This window comes from Cucumis melo, chromosome 12, assembly GCF_025177605.1.
Source record: "Cucumis melo cultivar AY chromosome 12, USDA_Cmelo_AY_1.0, whole genome shotgun sequence".
NCBI classification, from domain to species: domain Eukaryota; kingdom Viridiplantae; phylum Streptophyta; class Magnoliopsida; order Cucurbitales; family Cucurbitaceae; genus Cucumis; species Cucumis melo.
Genome location: NC_066868.1, coordinates 18602695 through 18625192, shown reverse-complemented (window position 1 = coordinate 18625192; position 22498 = coordinate 18602695). Strand labels below are relative to the sequence as shown.

General features: G+C 35.8%; 2 protein-coding genes across 3 annotated transcripts; one reads left to right on the top strand and one right to left on the bottom strand.

The window, feature by feature from the left end:
• Positions 1-769: 769 nt before the first annotated feature.
• Positions 770-1488, top strand: LOC103498267 (uncharacterized). The gene has a single exon (XM_008460821.3). The coding sequence runs from the start codon at positions 881-883 to the stop codon at positions 1163-1165; it is 285 nt and encodes a 94-aa protein (XP_008459043.2). The 5' UTR covers positions 770-880; the 3' UTR covers positions 1166-1488.
• Positions 1489-9913: 8425 nt separating this feature from the next.
• LOC103498266 (pentatricopeptide repeat-containing protein At4g19890) lies at positions 9914-15726 on the bottom strand. 2 transcript variants are annotated; one of them, XM_051080617.1, is made up of 3 exons: positions 13346-15726; positions 13081-13184; positions 9914-12421 (listed from the first exon to the last, which is right to left on the bottom strand). In XM_051080617.1, the coding sequence occupies exon 1, from the start codon at positions 15629-15631 to the stop codon at positions 13517-13519; it is 2115 nt and encodes a 704-aa protein (XP_050936574.1). In that variant the 5' UTR covers positions 15632-15726; the 3' UTR covers positions 9914-12421; positions 13081-13184; positions 13346-13516. The 2 variants fall into 2 exon arrangements, with proteins under 2 accessions (XP_050936574.1, XP_008459042.2); XM_008460820.3 differs by lacking the exon at positions 9914-12421 and having other exon boundaries at positions 12852-13184.
• Positions 15727-22498: the final 6772 nt, after the last annotated feature.

Genomic DNA, 22498 nt, shown 5'->3' with positions numbered 1-22498 from the left:
AGACGAGACAAGTTAGGTGGGCAAATTTTAAATGAGGTGCCATGTTAGTTTAACAATTTAAAATTCAAATCTAGCTAGGTCGATTTAGGAGTGATAGACCATATCATTGGTAGAGTCTATCATAGATAAATTTGGGTACATTTTTAATGATTTCTAGAAAAATAACCAATCGCCAATTTAACCGTGCAATTATTTTTTGGATTAGTTTGAGGAATCTTTTTTTTAATAATGTAGTTTTTAAAAATATTGTCAAAAATAGGATAGAAGACAAACTATTGACAAAAATAGAACAATTTTCTTTTTCCACATTATTTAATATATATATATATATATATAATAATTATCTTAAAAATTAAGTGTGGGTCTACAATATGTTAAATATTAAATTTATATATATTAAATATATTAAAAAGGTGTAGGGTCCACGATATATTAAATATTAATGATATATATATATATATATATTAAATAACGTAAGAAAAGAAAAATGTGGGATCCACAATCGTTTACGACTTTCAAGCGTGTGTACCGAGTACACGACTTGACCCAACCTACTTATTCTTATCAATAGTTTGTATTTGATCATATTTTTTACAATATTTTTTAAAAAAATATATTATTAAAAATAAATATGTAGGTTGAGTTAAATTGACGCTCCATTTTATTTTTTTACAATCCGGATACATTGTTGATTTAATAACAAAAATATAAAGATGCGTAGATTTTCGTGGATTTTATAAATTTTAAAGAAACTCTTTTTGTGAATGATAAATAGCGCGCACAAAAAAAAAAAAAAAGAAAAAAGAAAAAAAAAGAAAGAAAACTTTCCTTTCCTCCCCCAAATGGTGCGGGGCACCGTTGCGTCTACGGAAAGTAAGAGATGTTACCAATCGGTGAATCTCCGATGTGCGGTGACGATGTCTGCGAGCGCCTGGAACAAGCTCTCCGAGAGTGTCACAAGCGAGTTCCAGAAGGTCCGGCGCGGCGGTCAGCCTGCCGACACCTGAACCGATCTCTTGCAGAGTGTCTGGTGGCGACGGCTTGTCCTAGCGAGGTGGAGGCGGTACGAACCCTCTGCTCCAGCGGCGGAACCGCTCTCAAGAGATCGCAGTGCGAGCAAGCTAAGTTTTCGCTCTCTTTCTGCCTCTCCTCTCTACAATTTTGAAACCCTAGATCCTTGAAATCGGTGTAGAAAAAGGGGAAACCTGCAGGTTGGATATCGCATCGGAGAAGATGGATTAATGAGTATGTAAAGATAATGGACCACTCGTGTTTTTAAAAATTCCTTAGAACAAACAAATCTATATCTCTTCTCGTTGAAGGTCAGATCCCGAGAATTGGAAAAGAATGTGAATTTATATCCCTTCTCGAGGAAAAAAAACATCAAAATTGTTGAATATACTGAGTGAAATTCCTTCCGAGTCGCACAATTTTGTTATTAGCAACTATATATTTTGGTTTTGTTATAGAACATCTCATTGATATCAATTGGAAGTCTCAATATCAAACTCTGAATTTTGTTCAAACAAAGTACTCCCATCTCCTTATTCATCAATCCCACCCTTGATTGCTTTTGCTTGCTTTTTAGAGTTGAAGCTGCCATTCTTGTTGGCTGTTGCCATTGCAAATGCTCTTGCCCTTTCTTTTCATGTTCTGCCAAAAATTCGTATTCTAATGGAGCTCACTCACCAGGACCCATTTGTTCATAACCTCACAAAGCCTTCTTTGAAACTTGAGTTTGATTATAAATGGAGTTATAGTGAGTAGTGTTAACTGATTCCAAGCTCCTCGAGATACCTGCATCCAATCTAAGATTGGCCTCAACATCAAAAAATTTTGGTATTAAGCTCTCCTGAATATTGGAACTTGGGACATCATTTAAGTCAGCCTCCAAGTTCATACCTAGGAAATATTTTGGTCGTTTCAAGTTGATATGATTTTTTATGGAAATTTGGGAACTGGGACGGTACTGTTAAAGCTAATAGGAAAGTTCATATCTGGACTTGACTCTATCAACCATTACAAAGCAATCGTCCATCGTTGAAGAGGGTGGAAACTAGCAAATACATACTTCTTTTTAGAAAATATTGTACTGGGTAGCAAAACATTTTGGTGGTTTGCTTTCTCAAATATGACAAAGAGTTCTAGGTCTGTTTGAAAACAAAGATAGAATTTAAGTTTTTAGATGTGTTTGATCGGATATTTGAATTCAAATTTCAATATAAACAAATTCTCAAAGTATGTATCACAATATATTTACAAAACCAATAAATAGTTCTAAATTTTGATATATTTCTAACAACTTTTACGATAATTTCTCTTATAATTACTCACTGAATATCAGTTTGGATAAAAGACCATTGATAATTAACTTATGAACTTGTCAAATAATTGGGTTTGTAATATGAGGTGACCAAATTACAAAAAGTAGCATTTTTGCCGCAACATTTTAAAAAGAAATATTTAAAGAAATGGCTTACTTTTTCATACATGATTTTACACAAATGTTTTATACATGATTCTACACAAATGTTTCAATATTTTATTTATTTTCTTAATTAATTTATTTTCTTAATTAAGATGTCCTAATTACAAGGGGTCTTTTCAAAAATAGAAAAATATTTACACTATATAGAACAATTCTGAAAATGGAAAAAGTCTACGGTCCACCGTGTAAAATATCAAAAATATTTTGTCAACTATATCGTCAATATATTTGCAATCGTTTACATATGATTCAATACATACGCGATCGTTTAGATATGATTCAATACATATGCGATCGTTTAGATATAATTCAATACATACGCGATGTTCAACACATACGCGATCGTTTAGATATGGTTTAATACATACGCAATCGTTTAGATATGATTCAATGCATACGCGATCGTTTAGATACGGTTCAATATATACACGATCGTTTAGATATGACTACAAAACGATCGTTTATACGCGATCGTTTAAATATGGCTATATGGCTAGATATGACTAATTTATACGCGATCGTTTAGATATGGCTACGATTTATCTTTTCAATTCTATCGTTTAATTTTGTTACACGGTCATTTAGATTTGGGGACCAAATGTAAATGATTTTTTTTAAAAAAAATTGGTATACAATTTACACGATCTTTTAGATTTCTTTACACGATCGTTTAGATTTATTTACACAATCGTTTACTTTTTTTACACGATCGTTTACATTTGGCTACTCCAATCCAAATGATTTGATCTTTTATTTTTTTACACGATCGTTTATTTTTTTAAACAATTGTTTACAGTTACTCCAATCTAAGTGATTTTTTTTTACACAGTCGTTTACGTTTGGTTATCATGTAAAAAAAAAGAATCTTTTACATAGTCGTTTACTTATAAACGAATACAAAAAAAAAAAAAAACAAAAGACGATGGAAAGATTATACGTAAAAAAGAATCAAAAAAGAAGATGTAAATATTAAACGATGTAAAAAAAGAATAAAAAATGAAGAAAGCTGGTTGAAAGAAATTGCAAAATCAGAAAAAAAAAATACAATGGAAAGAAATCGCAATAAGAAAAAATAAGAAGAAATACGATGAAAAAATTTAATAACGTAAAAAAAAAAATTGAAAAATAAGAAAAATTATGAAAAAAATCGTAGAAAAAAAGAAGAGAAAAAGAAGAAAGACGATGAAAGAAATCGAAGAGGAAGACGATGAAAGAAATCGAGAGAAATTACGAGGAAGAGACGGGCAAACCTAGGATATTTAAAAAATGGTTAACTTTATGGGCTTTATTACATTGGGCCGTAAATAGTTTGGTGTTTTGTTACATTTATGTAAATTTTCCTAATTTTAATGATCATTTTATCTTTCATATCAATTATAAATAATATTTATTTTCATAAATATATATATATATATATATATATATATATTATAATACCATAATTATATAATATTGTATTTATTATCTATTTTTTAACTTCCTTAATTAATGTAATAAATCATCTGATTTTTTATTTTTATTTAATAATATGATATTATTTATTAGATATCCAAATTTAATATGGTAGAAAATTGAGTCTAATATGGTAATAACGTATTAAATAATTTTTATGCATAAACCAATTTAACATATCTTACTTATTCAACCATTTTTTCATACAATTTTTTGGATCTTTAATTCTTTCATCAAAGTCCTGCATCGCAAACATATTCAATTTTGCTCAACATTATATAGAACTAATGTTTTACTGGTATATATTACATATACTCATCATAACTTTTCCTCACTCAGATTGCTGTAAACATAAACAATTTTTATACATAATCGCTATTGTTTCAAACATAACATATTATTTACTTCGTAAAATATGAATATTTTAAATAAACTACACAAACAAACTAATGTCAGAACCTTTCAGACATCATACTATTATATATATACTATAATTACGTGAAATATGTTATAAATAATGCAAAACAAAAGAGAGTCATATTTCTTTTTTATTATTTTATCTTTTATTTATTTCGTATTTTTAATGAAAATGGGTAATGAGATAAATTGGATTATACATTTGTGAAATTTTATAGTTTATTTAGAACTTTTCTGAAATTTCTCAGTGAAAAAGGTTCATTATGTAAAATAATATATCAATTTAGGTTATTTTAGTTAAAACTCTACTGTAAATATTTTTATTTCTTATTTTTCATCATTCAGGAAAACCCTACTATATAAATGGTTTAAGAACCATTCCACCACCTAAGATAATACAGAGAGAATTTCTCCCAAATATAAAGAAATTGCAAACTCGATCTTGGTACCGGAGCAACAAAATGACCAACGCCTCCATGGAATTATCATCTTCAACCACAAATTTCACCAACCCATCTTTGAACCAATTTCTAAACCAACTACCCTTTGTAAAACTTGATCATGGAAATTATATGTTATGGAAAACCCTAGCCCATCTTATCTTGAAAAGTTACAAATTGGAAGGTATAATTCGTCTAATTTTATAACATTTCAGTGTGGAGAAATCCTATAGGACATTAATTTCTAAGTCACTTTCAAATTAACTCATAAAATATTAATTAGTTATTGAGATTATATCATAGATCATTATTTCCTATGCCAAAGACTTTTAATAAAAATTTCTTAATGCCCATCTATTCATTGGTGGAAAATAAATTAAGAGGTCTTGAAACTAGATTTTAGTAGAAGTTTAACTAAAACTCGAGACAGGATATTATTTACTTCTGTAATAATTTGGCCGCATTTGTTTGAATTTGTTTGCATTTTTTTATCCTAGACTCCTGGAATTGTTCAAAATATATGTGATCTCCATTTTACATATATATATAGACTTCTGTAATAATTTGGCCTCCATGTTTTTATTTTATTAATGATATATATATATGTATGTATGTATATTAAAAGTGATTTTTAAAATATAAAAAAGTAATTTCTAACTATTTCATAATCACTCCAAAATATATCATTAATAAAATAAAAACGTGGAGGGAAAGTTTTTTCTGTGAGAGGGTTGAGACAAGTAGATTGATAGACTGTCTATCATTCATCAATATAGTAGGAAAGGAAAGAAGATTTCAACACATAAAGGAGAAGGAAGCACGGGAATATAAATAATAGAAATATAAATAGTAAATAAGTTGGCTGTAAGTATAAATAGGTTGTTACCTAGGGAGGGAAAAGTTAGTCAGTCATTTTGAATTGTTAGTTGAGATCTGTTCTTCCTTGAGAGATAGGATAATAAAGTACCCTAGTTCTGAATTGAGATTGTCCAATTTATTCTACTGCTTTCATGAGATTGTAATCGAACTACAGAGTATTCATCCTATCAATAAAGTTTTGTAGTTGATATTCAACCCAGTTCTCATCAAATTGGTATCGTGTTAAATCCTAGGAAAACGATCGAGGATGGTTCAGACTCGCATTAAAGAAAGGTTGCAGACGTTCGAGGAAAGAAGGAAATCAATAAATTACCAGTAATCGAAGAAAACCCGAGTATACTAATGAAGAGCATTGATATGATGCAATTGCAAAACGAGAAACAACAGCAGATTTTTCTGCGATTCATGGAGACGACGGCGAAGGAAAGATCGGAGATGAGTGAACGTATGACGGAATCGACGATACACGATTCGACAAGCAAGAAGATGAAAGAAACAAAAGGTTTATCGAGCAAAGCTAGCAAAAGTGAGGCGCGAAAGAAAAACAGAATCAGACAACGGAAACAATGAGCGCAACAAATTCAAAAAAGTGGAAATGTTGATCTTCAATGAAGAGGATCCCGATTCATGGCTATTTGACGCAGACAGATATTTCCAAATCCATAAACTTAATGATTCTGAAAAAATGATAGTAGTAATGATAAGCTTCGAAGGATCGACACTAAACTGGTATAGATCCCAAGAACATGAGAAGTTTACTGATTGGACGAATATGAAGAAAAGATTATTGATCCAATTCCAATCAATTCGGGAAGGATCAATAGCCGATTCTTAAGGAACAAGCAAGAATCTACAGTAGAGGAATATCAGAACTTATTCGATAAGCTTGTAGCTCCTTAACCGGATTTACAGGAAAAAAGTAGTTGAAGAAACCTTTATGAACAGATTATTGACGTGGAGTAAAGCAGAGGTAGAGTTCTGTGAACCAATCGGATTAGCACAAAGAGTAGAGAATCGAGAGATTGTACGCAATGAAGCGAATTTGAAGGGATATTCTTGAGAGAAATTCCAATCCTACCCCTCATCTAATACGAAACCTAATTTGATCACAAATGAAAGAGATAAAAAGAGTAATACAACCTTTTTGATGAGAACTATCACTGAGTAGTACTATGGCAAAGATAATCGAAAAGAAAGACCATCCAAGAGACTGTCTAACGCTAAGTTTCAAGCAAGAAGAGAAAAAGGCTTATGGTTCCGTTGCAACGAAAGATATTCCTCTCATCATAAGTGTAAGGCAAGAGAATAGAGAGAGCTTCGTAAGTTGTAGTGAAGGAAGATAATGAAGAGTTGGAAATTATAGAAGAAGTGGAAACTAAAAAGAAGGAACTGAATAATGTAGAATTGACTGAGGAGAGCAAAACGATTTTAGAACTTTCTATCAATTATTGGTGGGATTGTCTAACCCCGACACTATGAAGGTGAAAGAAAAAGTTCTTTATAAAAGGTGGTTGTTCTGATCCATTGTAGTGCTACACAATTCATTTCAGAAAAATTAGTTAATGACTTACAATTGGCTACCAAGGATACTTCTCACCATGGAGTTATCCTCGAATCTGGGACAACTATAAAGGGCAAAGGAGTTTGCAAATCAGTAGAACTACTACTTGGTGACTGAAAAGTAGAAGATTTTCTACCACTGGAATTGGGAGGAGCGGACGTTATATTGGGAATGCAATGGCTATATTCCCTGAGGATGACTTAGGTAGACTGAAAAAATCTGACTATGACCTTTATGCATCAAGGTAAGAAAGTAATCGTAAAAGGAGATCCTAGTTTAACTAAAGCTAAGGTAAGTCTAAAAAACATAATAAAAACCTAGAATAAATCAGATCAAGGTTATTTAGTAAGAGCGTTAGAAGGAAGAGGAATATCAGCTGAAAGAGGAAATATTGAAGAAGTACTGACTGTGGAGGAGTCTCTATCAGTAGTATTAAACAATTTTGAAGATGTTTTTGAATGGCTAGAAAGGCTACCCGAAGAGAGAAATTGAGCATCACATTCACCTTAAGAAGAATACAAATCCTGTGAATGTCAGGCCTTACAGATACGCTTATGTAAAGGCAAAAATGGAGAAATTAGAGGAAGAAATGTTAGCATCAGGAGTAATACGACCTAGCACCAATCCATACTTGAGTCTAGTATTATTAGTGAGAGAGAGATGGGAGCAAGAGATTCTGTGTTGACTATAGAGCATTGAATAATGTCAGTCCCAAATATATTCCCTATACCGGTGATTGAAGAATTATTTAATGAGTTAAATGGTGCATCTCTGTTTTCAAATATTGATCTGAAAGTCGGATACCATCAGATTAGAATGTGCACGAATGACATTAAGAAAACCAACTTTTAGAACTCATGAGGGCCATTATGAATTTATGGTGATGCGGTTCGGGTAGACAACGTACCAGCTACATTCCAATCTCTGATGAACACCATCTTCCAACCATATCTAAGGAAGTTAGTATTAGTCTTCTTTGATGATATTTTAGTGTACAACAGAGATTTGAAAGAGCATATGCATCACTTGAAACTAGTACTAGAAGTATTAAGGAAAAATGAACTCTATGCTAATAGAAAGAAATGTAGTTTTGCCCGTGCATGAGTAGAGTATCTAGGGCACATAATTTCAGGTGAAGGGGTTGAAGTTGATTCGGAGAAGATTCGAGCAATACAAAAATGGCCAGTTCCTACGAAAGTTAGAGAAGTCAGAGGCTTCCTAGGTTTGACTGGGTATTATCGAAAATTTGTTCAACATTATGGATCAATAGCAGCACCTTTAACTCAACTTCTCAAACTAGGAGCATTCAAATGGTCAGTGGAAGCTCAAGTAGCTTTTGTTAAACTGCAAAATGCCATGATGACCCTTCCAGTTTTAGCTTGTCTGATTTCAATATGCCATTTGAGATAGAGACAGATGCATCCAGCTATGGAATAGGTGCTGTGCTGATCCAAGGCAAACGACCTATTGCATATTATGGTCACACATTGGCTATAAGAGATAGAGCAAAACCAATGTACGAGAGAGAACTAATGGAAGCGGTCCTAGCAGTTCAAAGATGGAGACTATACCTACTTGGGAGGAAGTTTGTAGTAAAAACATATCAACGGTCACTTAAATTTTTGCTAGAACAAAGAGTGATTCAGCTACAGCATCAGAAATGGATAGCCAAATTTCTTGATGATTCTTTTGAAGTGGTATATAAACCAAGGCTGGAAAATAAGGCTGTTGATGCCTTGTCGAGAATGCCACCTACTTTCCATCTTTACAATCTAACCGAACCAACACTGATTAATCTCGCAGTAATTAAAGAAGAGGTGGAGAAGGATGACCATTTAAAGAAGATAACAACTGAACTGGAGAAATCAGAAGAATTAGAAGGGAAATATTCAATACAACAAGGAATGTTGAAGTATAAGGGTAGAGTGGTGGTTTCTAAATCACCAACATTAATCCCTACAATCTTACATACCTATCATGACTCAATCTTTGGGGGTCATTCTGGATTTTTAAAAACATACAAGCGATTAATTGGTGAGCTGTATTGGGTAGGCATGAAACAAGATGTCAAGAAGTACTGTAAAGAGTTCATTAATTTTCAGAGAAACAATCGGTAGGGGTGTTATTGCCTCTAGAGATTCCCAACAGTGTTTGGAATGAAATCTTAATGGATTTCATTGAAGGGCTACCGAAGGCTAATGGTTTTGAAGTAATCTTTGTAGTAGTAGATCGATTCAGTAAGTATGGACATTTTCTACGTTGAAGCATCCTTATAAAGCAAAAACAATGGCTGATCTATATGGGAAGGAAGTAGTAAGGCTCCATGGCTATCCCCAGTCAATAGTCTCGAATAGAGACAAGGTATTCTTGAGCAATTTTTGAAAAGAATTATTTAGATTGGCAGGAACAAGGTTGAATCGAAGCACTGCATACCATCCACAATCAGATGGTCAGACCGAGGTGGTGAACAGGGGAGTTGAGAGTTACCTACGTTACTTTTATGGAGAAAAGCCAAAGGAATGGATCAAATGGATACATTGGGCTGAATATTGGTATAATGTGTTAAGCCTCAAGGTCCCTGTAACAAACACAACCAGCACACCACATAGTCCAACAGATAACACAGAACAATAACAAACAAATCACACAAACACACTTCAATGAGAGGAGGCAATATGGAATATGTATTTATATACCGGAATAGATAAACATATAACAAAAGTTCTCAAAACACAGTATCAGCCATATAAGAGGGCTACTCTCTCCCTAATGAACAAGCATGTCCATTCAAAATACTCCAAATATTTCGATGCCTAACCCTAGCCCAAAACTTCCCAATATATAGTCTCCTCCTGCTGCTGCCACGTACACTTAGGACCGCTGGCAATTCTAACTACTATATTATCTATGCTGAAATACCCTTCTTACCCTTCTTCCTTTTCCTTTGATAAACTTTGGTGATTGAAGGCCTAGCAATACCCCCATGGAGAAGAGCCACCTTGTCCTCAAGGTGGAAATCAGGATATTGTTTTACAAGCGTGACATAGGATTCCCATGTTACTTCATGACTCGGTTGATCTTTCCAGTGGACTAAATACTCCCAATCCCTTTCAGCATCATTCCAACGAAGTTGGGTCACCTGGTCGGGCTCCAAAACTAACTCCATCTGATCATTAAGCGCTGCTATATCCGATTGGATGTGGTGTTTGTCACCCACTGCCCTTTTTAGTTGCGAAACGTGGAAAACCGGATATATTTTGGCAGTCTCCGAAAGGTCCAACAAGTAAGCTACCTCGCCGACCCTACCAAGCACCATATAAGCCCCAAAATATCTGGGAGATAGCTTGTCACAACGCCTCTTCGCTACCGACTGCTGTCTATAGGGCTGTAACTTTAAATATACCCAGTCTCCAATGTCAAACACCACATCACGCCGGTGTACATCGGCAAATTTCTTCATTTATTCTTAGACATGTTGTAAATGTTTCTTCAAGGCCGCTAATGTTTCATCCCTGTTTTGTAATTGATACTCCACTGAATCATTCGGTGTTGTGCCCACTTGACCATACGAGATAATAGGGGGAGGGGGTTGTCCATATACTACCGTATAAGGGGTAGTTTTGATCGATGATAATTGGTGTTATACCAATACTCGGCCCATGTTAGCTTTTCACTCCATGTTTTCGGTTTCTCTTGACAGAAACACCTCAAGTATAGCTCTAAGCACTTGTTAACTACTTTCGTTTGGTCGTTCGTTTGGTGATGATACGTCGTGCTTCTCTTCAGTTGGGTGCCCTGTAAACAGAATAATTCCTTCCAAAAGTGGCTCAAAAACAGTTGGTCACAATCGGACACTATAGAGCGGAGGTATCCTTGGAGGCGCACTACTTCCTTAATGAATTCCACAGCTATCGTTTTGGCCGAGAACGGATGGCTCAAGGCGATGAAATGAGCATACTTACTTAGGCGATCCACTACCACTAATACAGAGTCAAACCTCTTGGACCGGGCCAAGCCTTCCACAAAATCCATGGATTTATCCTCCCAAATCCGATTAGGAATAGGTAGGGGCTGTAGCAGTCCTGCTGGTGATAAGGCTTGAATCTTATTTTGCAGGCACACAAGACATAGTTCCACGTACAACTTAATATCGTTCTTCATTCCCTCCCAAAACAATTCAACAGCGATTCTTTTATAGGTGCGTAGTTTTGCCCCGAATGCCCCCCGATGACTGAATCATGGAAGGTGTGTAAGATGGTCGGGATTAAACTTGACGTCTTAGGAAGGACTAATCTGCCCTTATAAAACAGCCTGCCTTGTCGAACTGTATAACGCAGTACACACTCAGGATCCACTAATATGTTTTCAAAGATTGCCTTTAACTTTGCATCTTCTTAAACCTCATTTTCAACCACCACGACATCTAATATGGACGGAACTGAAATCACGTTCAGCTGAGCCTCAATCGGGATGCGTGATAATGCATCTGCCGCCTTGTTTTCCGATCCAGCTCTATAAAAGATCTCGAAGTCGAATCCCATTAACTTCATTAGCCATTTTTGGACCCTCGAAATCAGCTCCCTCTGTTCCAAAATATGCCTCAAAGCTTTCTGATCTGTATACACCACAAAACGGTGCCCCAACAAATAATGCCGCCATTTTTCCACCGCTAACACAATGGCCATTAGCTCTCTCTCATATACCGACTTTTCGCGCGCTACTTCTAATAACTTTTGGCTGAAATAAGCAATCGGTCTTTTGTTTTGTGACAACACAACTCCTAATCCGAACCACGATGCATCGGTCTCTATCTTAAAGGGCTGCTGGAAATCCAATAGAGCTAAAACTGACAGTGTAACCATTGCCTTCTTCAGGGTCTCGAATGCTATGGTGGCTTCCTCTGACCAATGGAAATTATTTTTCTTTGTCAACCGTGTGAGGGGTGTGGCAATGGCCCCATAATTTTCTACAAAACGACAATAGTATCCCGTCAGTCCCAAAAATCCTCTAAGCTCCCAAACATTCTTCGATATCGGTCATTCCAGCATGGTTTTGATTTTTTCTTGATCTTCTTCTACCCCCTTGGCAGAGACCCAACGTCCCAAGTATTTAATCCGATCTTTCATGAAGTGGCATTTCTTGCGGTTGGAAAGGACTGCCAAGACATGAGGCTACCTAGGAGAACTATAAGAAATTCAGCCGCAGTTTCCAGAATTTCACATCGAGGACAAGATGAATTTGGGGAGGGAATGTAATGATAGACCCCCTATCATTCATCAATATAATAGGAGAGGAAAGAAGACTTCAGCACATAAAGAAGGAGAAGGAAGCACGAGGAATATAAATAATAGAAATATAAATAGTAAATAAGTCGACTGTAAGTAAGTATAAATAGGTTGTTACCTAGGGAGGGAAAAGTTAGTCATTTTGAATTGTTAGTTAAGATCTGTTCTTCCTTCAGAGATAGGATAACAGAGTGCCCTAGTTCTGAATTGAGATTGTTCAATTCATTCTACTGCTTTCATGAGATTGTAACCGAACTAAAGAGTATTCATCCTATCAATAAAGTTCTGTAGTTGATATTCAACTCGGTTCCCATCATAGATACACTCTCTTAAAAGGCAGATGACAAGATTGGCATCACTCGCATTCAAAACGAATATGACACATTGTTTTGTAGCAATTATAAATAACACATTTTAAACTTTTATTGAAAAGACGAAGGAACTATTGTTAAAAAGGAAAAAAGGAAAATGTATGACATCCAAATTTCTTGGATAATAATAAATATGAGGAAAGAGCTTCAGCATCAATATACTGCCTAAGATAGTGAAAGGATATACCATTTTGAAAATACTTCTCATCCACGATCTTCATATTTGTTCTGAAAACTATTTTTTATTTTATATATGTGAGTGTCCCGGCTAGAAACTCGTCCATATTGTGGCTGTAACAGCAAAGAATTCTTCTTATAATTTCAATATTTCTTCTTTAGAAAACAATAAATAGATAAATAGTAATAATAACAATAACAAAAGAGATTATATATTCCTGAGAGAGAGAGAGAGAGAGAGAGAGAGAGAGATTATGAATCAAAACTTGAATTACCTGCAGTGTACTTGAAGTGCAGGCCAAGCTTTATCATCTTAGAAGACATCCCTGAGATGCAGCTGGCTAGGAATCAAATCAAGAGAACTAAATCTACCTTTGATCGTTATCCCCCATTGCTCCTCTTCACCACGACAAATTCATTTATGATTCCAGTATTTAGAAGAAAGGTTAGCCGATACCTTTTGAAATCCTCTCGGATAAGTCCGAAACAAGAGCATACTTATTGCTCTCAGTACAGGCAGTGATGAATGCAGCCAAAGTCACACGGTCGACATTGACCTCCTTATCCAGTAACTTATGAAAGAACAGAGCTGCCAAAGCAACTTTTTTCTCACAACAAAGCTTCCTTATAAGTGTATGAACTGAGCGTATCCAAAGCTTCTTGTTCAGCCGTTCCAAGATAACCATGGCTGAAGCACAGTCTTCTGTTTTGCAATACTCATAAGCCAATGACACCCGTGTAACTTCGCAAGGAGATAGCCCTTTGTCTATCATGGTATCGTATAATTGGCGAGCCTCATCCAGCCTCGACTCTTTACAAAGGCCACTGATTAAAGCACCATAACTAATGCTATCTGGTACACAACCTTGATCACTCATCTTCTGGAAAAACTTGACTGCTAAGCTAATATTTTTCTCCCTACAATAGCCACATATCATGGATGTGTAAGTTTCCTTTGTTGGAGCCAACCCAAGCTTAACAACTTCATCAAACAACTTTTCACTATCCTTCATCATTCTTTGCCTGCAGAATGCAGCAATCAAAGTGGTATATAAATGAATGTCAGGCTGGAAACCAACTTTAAACATCTTATTTAAAAACACAAGGGCATGGTTCATATCGGCTCGCTTACACTGCTCAGATATCAGAATGGTGTATGTGACACCGTCAGCTTCAATTTGATTTTGAAATCCTTTACTTAGCAGCTCGAAAGCCTCTTCAGCTCTCCCTCTTTTGCAGAGACCATCAACAATTGCATTGTATGTACATATATTAGGGAAGAAACCTTCATTAGACATTAACTCCATCAATTCATACGCTTTACTGAAATTCCCAGCCTTACAGTGCCCATCAATAAGTGTTGTATAAGTGTTGGTGTTTGGAACCAGTCCCTGTTCTTTCATCCTTTCAAACAACATTTCAGCTCTACTCAACTTATCCTCTTTGCAGTACCCACTTATCATGGCTGTGTAAGTGTGCACATTTGGCTTGTAATTATCACTTCTAACAAGTTTAAGAAACAGTCTAAAAGCTCTTTCTGTCCATCCCTTCTTGCAAAGGCCATGAATTAATGATGTGTGTGTATACACATTGGGTTTCCATCCATTTTTAACCATTTCTTCCAATAACTCAAATGCTTGCTTAACACTACCCCTCTTGCACAACCCACTAATCATAGATGAATAGTTTATCAAATTTGGTGATAAACCCATCTTAGTAACCTTATGGAAAAACCAAACTGCCCTGTTTACTAAACTTTTTTCACAAAATGCTTTAATAATCAAAGTAAATGTGGCATTATCAACCACAAAACCTCTCTCCATCATCTCACATATCCACCTATCTGCTTCCAAAACATCACCATTTCTACAGTAACCAACAATTATAGACTTATAAGTGCAAGAATCAGGATACACACCTCTTGCAGACATTTCGTCGAACACATTGCCTGCATATTCAACCAGCCCCATTCCAGCAGCCACCAAGATAATACGATTCATTACTCTGGTGGTCAACACGAGTCCCTGGTTTCTCATGTCAAGGATCATATCCACCGCCTCCTTCAACTTCCCAATTTCTGCAAAAACACCTACCATACACTCCACAACTTCATGAGCTCGCTCTAGATTACATTTCCCAATCAATGACATCGTACAAACTATGTAAAGCCGCATGAAATACCTGAATTTGGGAAACCCAATTGCCCAGTAAAAGAAACTCAGCGCGACCATTGAACCCTCCTCGCTAGCAAGCGAAGCAACGGCAGAAATGGCTTGCTCATGAGTCAGGGAGTCAGCATCCATATCAAGATTCAGCTTAGATGGAGAGAATCTCAGATGGGGTTGACGTAAATAAGCCTCGAGAACTAATGAACAAGTCTTTTGCACAGGAGACTGCAACGAAGAAGAAGAAAAATCATGGTGCGGCGAAGAGATGGAATCAAAATGAGTTGAGGAGAAAAATGCGATGGAGGCAGAAACTGAAGATCCATGTTGTAAGGAACACAATTTCTGGAGAAAGCCATGGGTCCTTAGAATTCGGTGAGACGCCAAGAACTGCATCAAAGGTATAAAAACTGCAGGACCTCTCCCCCCATGCGATGCTAATTGTCGTGGACTTGGTTGAGTTCAAGAATTAAACTTATTAGCGAACTATTTTCAGATATACGGGTGTGTTGAAAAGTAATGATAAAAAGAGCCTATTATGTAAACAAATGACAAAAATACAGTGGAAATTGCCAAAAATAGGTTAAAAAAAGAGCTTTAAATGAATTTTGGGACAAATTTTCAAAAGAAAGACTTTTAGGACAATTTGGGTGTGAATGGACAAAAATGTCCTTTCTTTCCTTTCCCTCTTCCACGTTTGCTTTCCCTTCTCTCCACGATCGATTCCTTCTCTTTCGCGGCGTAGAACACCTGAACCTACTCCGCCCATCGTCGCTTGCCCTTCGTCGGTCGTTGTCCAGTGCATTTCGTTGCTCCTATTCGGACCATTCAATCAACTTCGAGCGTTTTCTCTTATTTGGGTGAGTTTCATGTCTAACCGATTTTCAATTTATCTGCTGTAAGTAAATGTTTGGTTGGGGTATTTGGTGCTATTTTCATCCGTAATTGACTGGTTTTTGGAATTGGACTTATTTGCCGTAAATTAGTTTAGTCAAAGTTTGGTTTTAGGTTCTTAGAAAGTTCAATGGGTAGTGAAAAATGAATTGAACTAGAGGATGAGGATTTAGTTGGATCAAATAGAGGAGGAGTAAGCAATAGGAATAGAAGGAATGAAGGTTTTTTTTTTTTATCTCGCACGTATTTTTTTTTATCTCGCACCTATCTCACACGTATCTCGCACGTTCCAAACTTTCACTATTTATTTCAAAATCAACTTGGTACACCTCCTAATCAATTTAGAGCTATTCTTTGCATGTTTAGTAACTCTCTTAGGCCCTCATGCTTTATCTCGCACGTATCTCGCACACATCTCGCACGTATCTCGCACGTTCCAAACTTTCACTATTTATTTCAAAATCAACTTAGTACATCTCCTAATCCATTTAGAGCTATTCTTTGCATGTTTAGTAACTCTCTTAGACCCTCATGCTTTATCTCGCACCTATCTCGCACCTATCTCGCACTTATCTCGCACGTATCTCGCATGTTCCAAACTTTCACTATTTATTTCAAAATCAACTTGGTACACCTCCTAATCCATTTAGAGCTATTCTTTGCATGTTTAGTAACTCTCTTAGGCCCTCATGCTTTATCTCGCACGTATCTCGCACACATCTCGCACGTATCTCGCACGTTCCAAACTTCCACTATTTATTTCAAAATCAAATTGGTACACCTCCTAATCCATGTAGATCTATTCTTTGCATGTTTAGTAACTCTCTTAGGCCCGCACACATCTTGCAGTTATTTTTTTTATTTCTTTACATCTTGCACGCATCTTGTAGGTTCTTAAGTTCAAATCAATTTTTAAAGATACAAAACTACTTAAGGTAGTTTAAGGATGGCACATGTTCGGATTTTAGTGCGTCATGGTGGTGCATGGGATGAGGGACGAAGAAAATATGAAAGAGGAGTGTTAAAAGGCATTGTTGTCCCTAAAGAAATAATGCACAAAGATTTACTGTCTGAACTATATGACCTTGAAGAAGTTGTCCCTACAAAGTTCGACATAAAGATAAGATGTATATATGAGATCAAAGGGGAAAAGGAAGCTCCTCCATTTGAGTTAAGCAATGACCGTGATTTGAAGTTTTATATTCTTAGTGAAAATCCATTGGAGGTCCCCCTATACCTATCTTTTGAGCCTACAAGCAATCGAAGCATGAAAGTGTTAAACAAAGATTACAATTCAATATCTGGGAGCAACCAAGTTCAAAATTTAAACCCTCATCCTCCAATTGGAATGGATACATTAGATGAGAATGAAGTTGATATTGGTGAAGTTCAGGTTGGCTTGTGTGATAACATGATAGGGACCAATTCGGCTATATGGAAATCATATGATTCATATCATTCAAAAGATGATACTTTTACATGGGAGTCAGTTGAGATGTACAATGAATTGTTTGACATCCCAGAACAAAGAGATGCTCCTACAAAAGATTGCAAAGGAAAAGGTAAAGTTGACTATAGCTCCTCTAGTCGGAAGTTGAAGACAAAAGGAAGTGGCTGGTCCGAAGAAAGCTCTACAAGTGAAGAGTTGGATGTAGGACAAATCTTTTTTTGCAAGAGAGATTTGTCAATGAGATTAAGTGTGTTGGCAATGAAAAAAAAATTCAGTTTGTAGTAAAAAAGTCTACAAAAGAGGTTCTTTTCGTTAGATGCATCGACAACAAGTGTGGTTGGAGATTGCGAGCGGTTAGACTGAAGGATTCAAATATATTCAAGATTAAAAAGTATGTGAAAGTTCATTCATGTTCTCTTGAGTTTTTGAATCGTGACCATAGGCAAGCAAAATCTTGGGTTTTTGGAGAATTAATAAAGTCCAAATTCAAGGGACCCCGGTCGCATATACAAACCACGTGATATCATAGAAGACATGAGGCAAGACTATGACATAAATATGAGTTATGAGAAAGCATGGCGTGCCAGAGAAAATGCATATGAACGAGTGCGAGGGTCTCCTGAAGAGTCATATAATCTTTTGCGTAGATATGGTGAAGCACTCAAATTTACAAATCCAGGTACAATATTTCACATGGAACTCGAAGATGATCGTTTCTTTAAATATCTTTTTATGGCTGTTGGTGCATGTGTTAGAGGATTCTTAAATTGCATTAGACCGGTCATAGTCATGGACGGAACATTTCTTAAGAACAAATATCGGGGTCAATTGATAGTGACCGTTTGTTTAGATGGTAACAATCAGATCTATCCTCTAGCCTTTTGAGTAGTTGATAGAGAAACAGATGACTCAATACAGTGGTTCTTAGAAAAACTGAAAGGTGCAATAAGGGAGGTGCCTAATCTAGGCTTTGTGACAGATCAGAAAACATGCTTCGCCAAGGGTATTTCATCAGTTTTTCCATCTGCATTCCACGGCCTTTATGTCCAACATTTGAGTCAAAATTTGCATGATAAATATAAGAATGACACGGTTGCTACTTTGTTTTATAATGCATCGAGAACATATCGTGAATCAACGTTTGTAGAAGCGTGGAGACATCTTCTTGCATTTCCTAATGGTTCAGGGAAATATTTAAATAATGTTGGAATAGCACGGTGGTCTTGTGTTCACTGCTCAGGAAGACGGTATAACATGATGACAACAAATATAGCAGAGTCCATGAATTCTATACTGAAAGAACCTAGAGATTTGCCTATTGCTTCATTCCTTGAAAATGTTCGAGCTTTGCTACAACGTTGGTTTTGGGAGCATCGAGAAGAAGACATTAAAGTGACGTCTACATTGACCAAATGGACAGAGTTAGTTATTCAAAAGAAACAAGAAGGAGCTTTGACAATGAAGGTCAACCCAATTGACTGTTACCAATTTCATGTCAAAGATTTAGATAAGGAGGAGGTCGTAAACCTTTAGACTAAAGAATGCACTTGCAAGGAGTTTCAAGCTGAGCAACTACCATGCTCACATGTCATTGCTGCAGCACGGGATCGTAATATAAATGTTTATAGTTTGTGTTAATTATTACACTAATGAATGTTTGTTGGCTGCATATGCGGAGGCCGTCTACCCAGTTGGGAATCAGTCAGATTGGAAGACAAGCGAAGACTACGTACATATGACTGTTTTACCTCCAAAAGTAGTCAAAAGAGTTGGTCAACCGAAGAAAAAGAGGATTCCAAGTGTTGGTGAAGCTCCGAAATTGCATAAGTGTGGTCGGTGTAAACAAATAGGTCACAACAGATTAACGTATACCAATCCAATTTCATATATCGACAAGTCGAGCATACAAGATTAGAAATTTTTCTACCAATGTACTAAGTATTACACTAATTAATGAATGTTTGTTAATGATGTGTTTTCTTAATGATTTGTCCCAACATTCTTACTTTCTGTGCTTCCAGATGGATGAAGAAGACGAAAATAACAATTGACTTATTCATTTAAGAACACAAAAACTGGTTTTAGGATCGTTTAAAAATAACTAAACGTTCGTTTAAAAATATCTAAATGATCGTTTAAAAATAACTAAACGATCGGTTAACAACAACCAAATGATCATTTGAAAACAACTAAACGATAGGTTAAACAAAACTAAACGATCGATTAAAAACAACCAAAACATCGTGTAAAAACAACCAAACGATCGTTTGAAAACAACTAAACGATCAGTTAAACAAACTAAACGATCGGTCAAACAAAACTAAACGATCGTTTAAAACAACCAAACGATCGTTTGAAATTAACTAAACGATCGATTATAAACAACTAAACGATCGTTTACAAAAACTAAACGATCTTTTAAAACAACGAAACACACCCGCGAATTGTTTACAACCGCGATTCAACATTTCAAAAAAAGTACGCGAATTTACAATATTGCCCCTTTGGTAAAAACAACCGATATATACGTTCTGCCTTCTTCGTTCGTTTTTTGTCACTACACAATACACAACCGCACTGATCACTCACCTTCGTTTTCTCTCAGTCCATTGTTCTCTCAGACCATTTTTGTATCAGTCCATATTTTTCGTCAACGTCAAAAGGTATTTTCCCGAACTTTTCCTACTATAACGTTACACTTTTTCTTTCTTTATATTTCAAACGTTTCGACTTGTGTCTTGAAAAACTATCATTGTGTTCTTAAATTATTATTGTGAAGCGTTTAGGGTTTCGGATTCGACTTCTGTCTTCAATATAGTTCTCCAGATTGTTAAATTTATTACTTTCCGATTAACTATCATTTCAGGATGGCTGTACCTAGCGACAAGTATTTCCCTGCCACTATGTCATGCCAAGTGCACAAGATCGGCAGTCTTATTAAGGATAAACTGACCAAGGACCAGCTGCAAATGTTCGAAAAAATAATTTTTGGTCCATTGCTGAATGTGAACATGGTCTTCAACGGCCAGTTGATCCATCATTTCTTGCTGAGGCAAATACCTGAAGACGGTAACGCAGATGGAATCTGTTTCTCAGTTTTGGGGAAGAACGTCCATTTTACCCAAAAGGAATTCAACATCATAACTGGATTGTGGCCAACAAACAATCCATTGGAGAAAGATTGCGATAGCAAGCGCCTACAAAGTCTTCTATTCGGATCAAAAAATAAGAAACTAATAACATGCTCGGAAATTGAGAAAATTTTCAAGAATTTTGAGTTTACAAATGATGACGATGCTGTGAAGGTCGCCTTGGCCGTCTTTATAGAAACTGTGATGGTCGGGAAGGATAAGAAAACACAGTTTGACATGGATATTTTGGGAAGAGTTGATGATGAAGAAGTATTTAAAAGCTTCGATTGGTCAATTTTCTTCTACACTCGTCTGCTCAACAGTTTAAAGACAAGTCTCCAAGGAAAAAAAGAAGCATACGAGCTGAAGAAGACACGAAGTTCCAAAGCAGTGTCATACTACAACATCAAAGGCTACGTGCTTGCTTTTCAGGTGATTTTTATTTGTTCATACACTTTAAGTAAATGCCAATTGAACATCAAAGTTTAACATATTTGTTTAAATGTTGTAGGTGTGGGCTTATGAAGTACTCTCAACTGCAAATGAGCATCTGGCCACAAGAAACAGTAAGGGATTAATCCCTAGGATATTAAGATGGAATTGTACGCAAGCTCCATCTTACAAAATGCTGCAGAAGAACATATTCGACAACAAAAATGTAAGTAAAACTTGTCAGTGATCGTTTAATACAATTACACGATCGTTTAATACAATTACATTGCAGACTGTTGTTCAACCTAAACTGAAAATGTCAACCCAAGAGAAGGCTTTCATGGAGAGTCGAATTCGAGGGGATGATAACATGCAAATGGAGGACGATGAATCAATTGGAGCAATGAACAACAAATCATTGGAGCAATCAGACTCATCTCCACAAAGAGAACAACTATCACCCCAAAGAGAACAAAGTCAAACAGTGGCTGACGAGTCTGAAATGTATCCAATCACCAAAAAGAAACATTTCAGATCAAAGAAGTCCAATGACAAAGAAGAACAAAGTCATTCAAAATCCTACAAGAAACTAAAGAAGGAAATAAAAGAAGTTCGTAAGGATTTATCCACACTGACTTCTATAGTCTGTAGGATGGATGACACAATCACAAAGCAGTCATTGAAGCTGTATGAAATGAAGCAGATACTGGAGAGATTGGTCCAGGTAAAATTTGTTTTCATAATACATTAGTTACACGATCGTATAACTTTGATAGACGATCGTTTATCAAAGTTACTCGATCGTTTAACTTTGATAGACGATCGTTTATCAAAGTTACGCGATCGTTTACTTTTATATACACGATGGTTTAACAATACATTATTTTTTTAATTTTATGTTCGTTTTTATTTGTTTATTAGAATCAAACTGAAAATCAAGGGAATGATCATACTGATCAGAATGACAATGAGTATATTGTTCAAGAACAACATACTGAACAACAACCTACTGAAGAACAACATACTGAACATCAAGAGGAAACCTAAAGGTTAACATTTCATTCATTGTTTACTAGTTTATAAATACCTAACAATTGTATTTTTTCTTATTCTCATGTTTTTCTCATTTTGTTTAGGGAACATCAATAGGAATGTGGTAGTGATATAAGCATAGACGGTAGGGATGCAGACTTGCTAATGACTATAAGAGATATATCGGATAATCTAAGTCATCAAATTCAGAAAGAAACAGACCTGCCACAAATGATTACTACCCTTCCATTTGTGAGCCAACCTCTTGCACTTTATGAATTGGCTCCATTGGATCAAACTGTACAAATTGTAAATGAAGAATCT

Bases quoted from the DNA above. Each gene is read 5' to 3' on its own strand.
- LOC103498267 (XM_008460821.3), top strand. From the start codon at position 881: ATGTTACCAATCGGTGAATCTCCGATGTGCGGTGACGATGTCTGCGAG.
- LOC103498266 (XM_051080617.1), bottom strand. From the start codon at position 15,631: ATGCAGTTCTTGGCGTCTCACCGAATTCTAAGGACCCATGGCTTTCTC.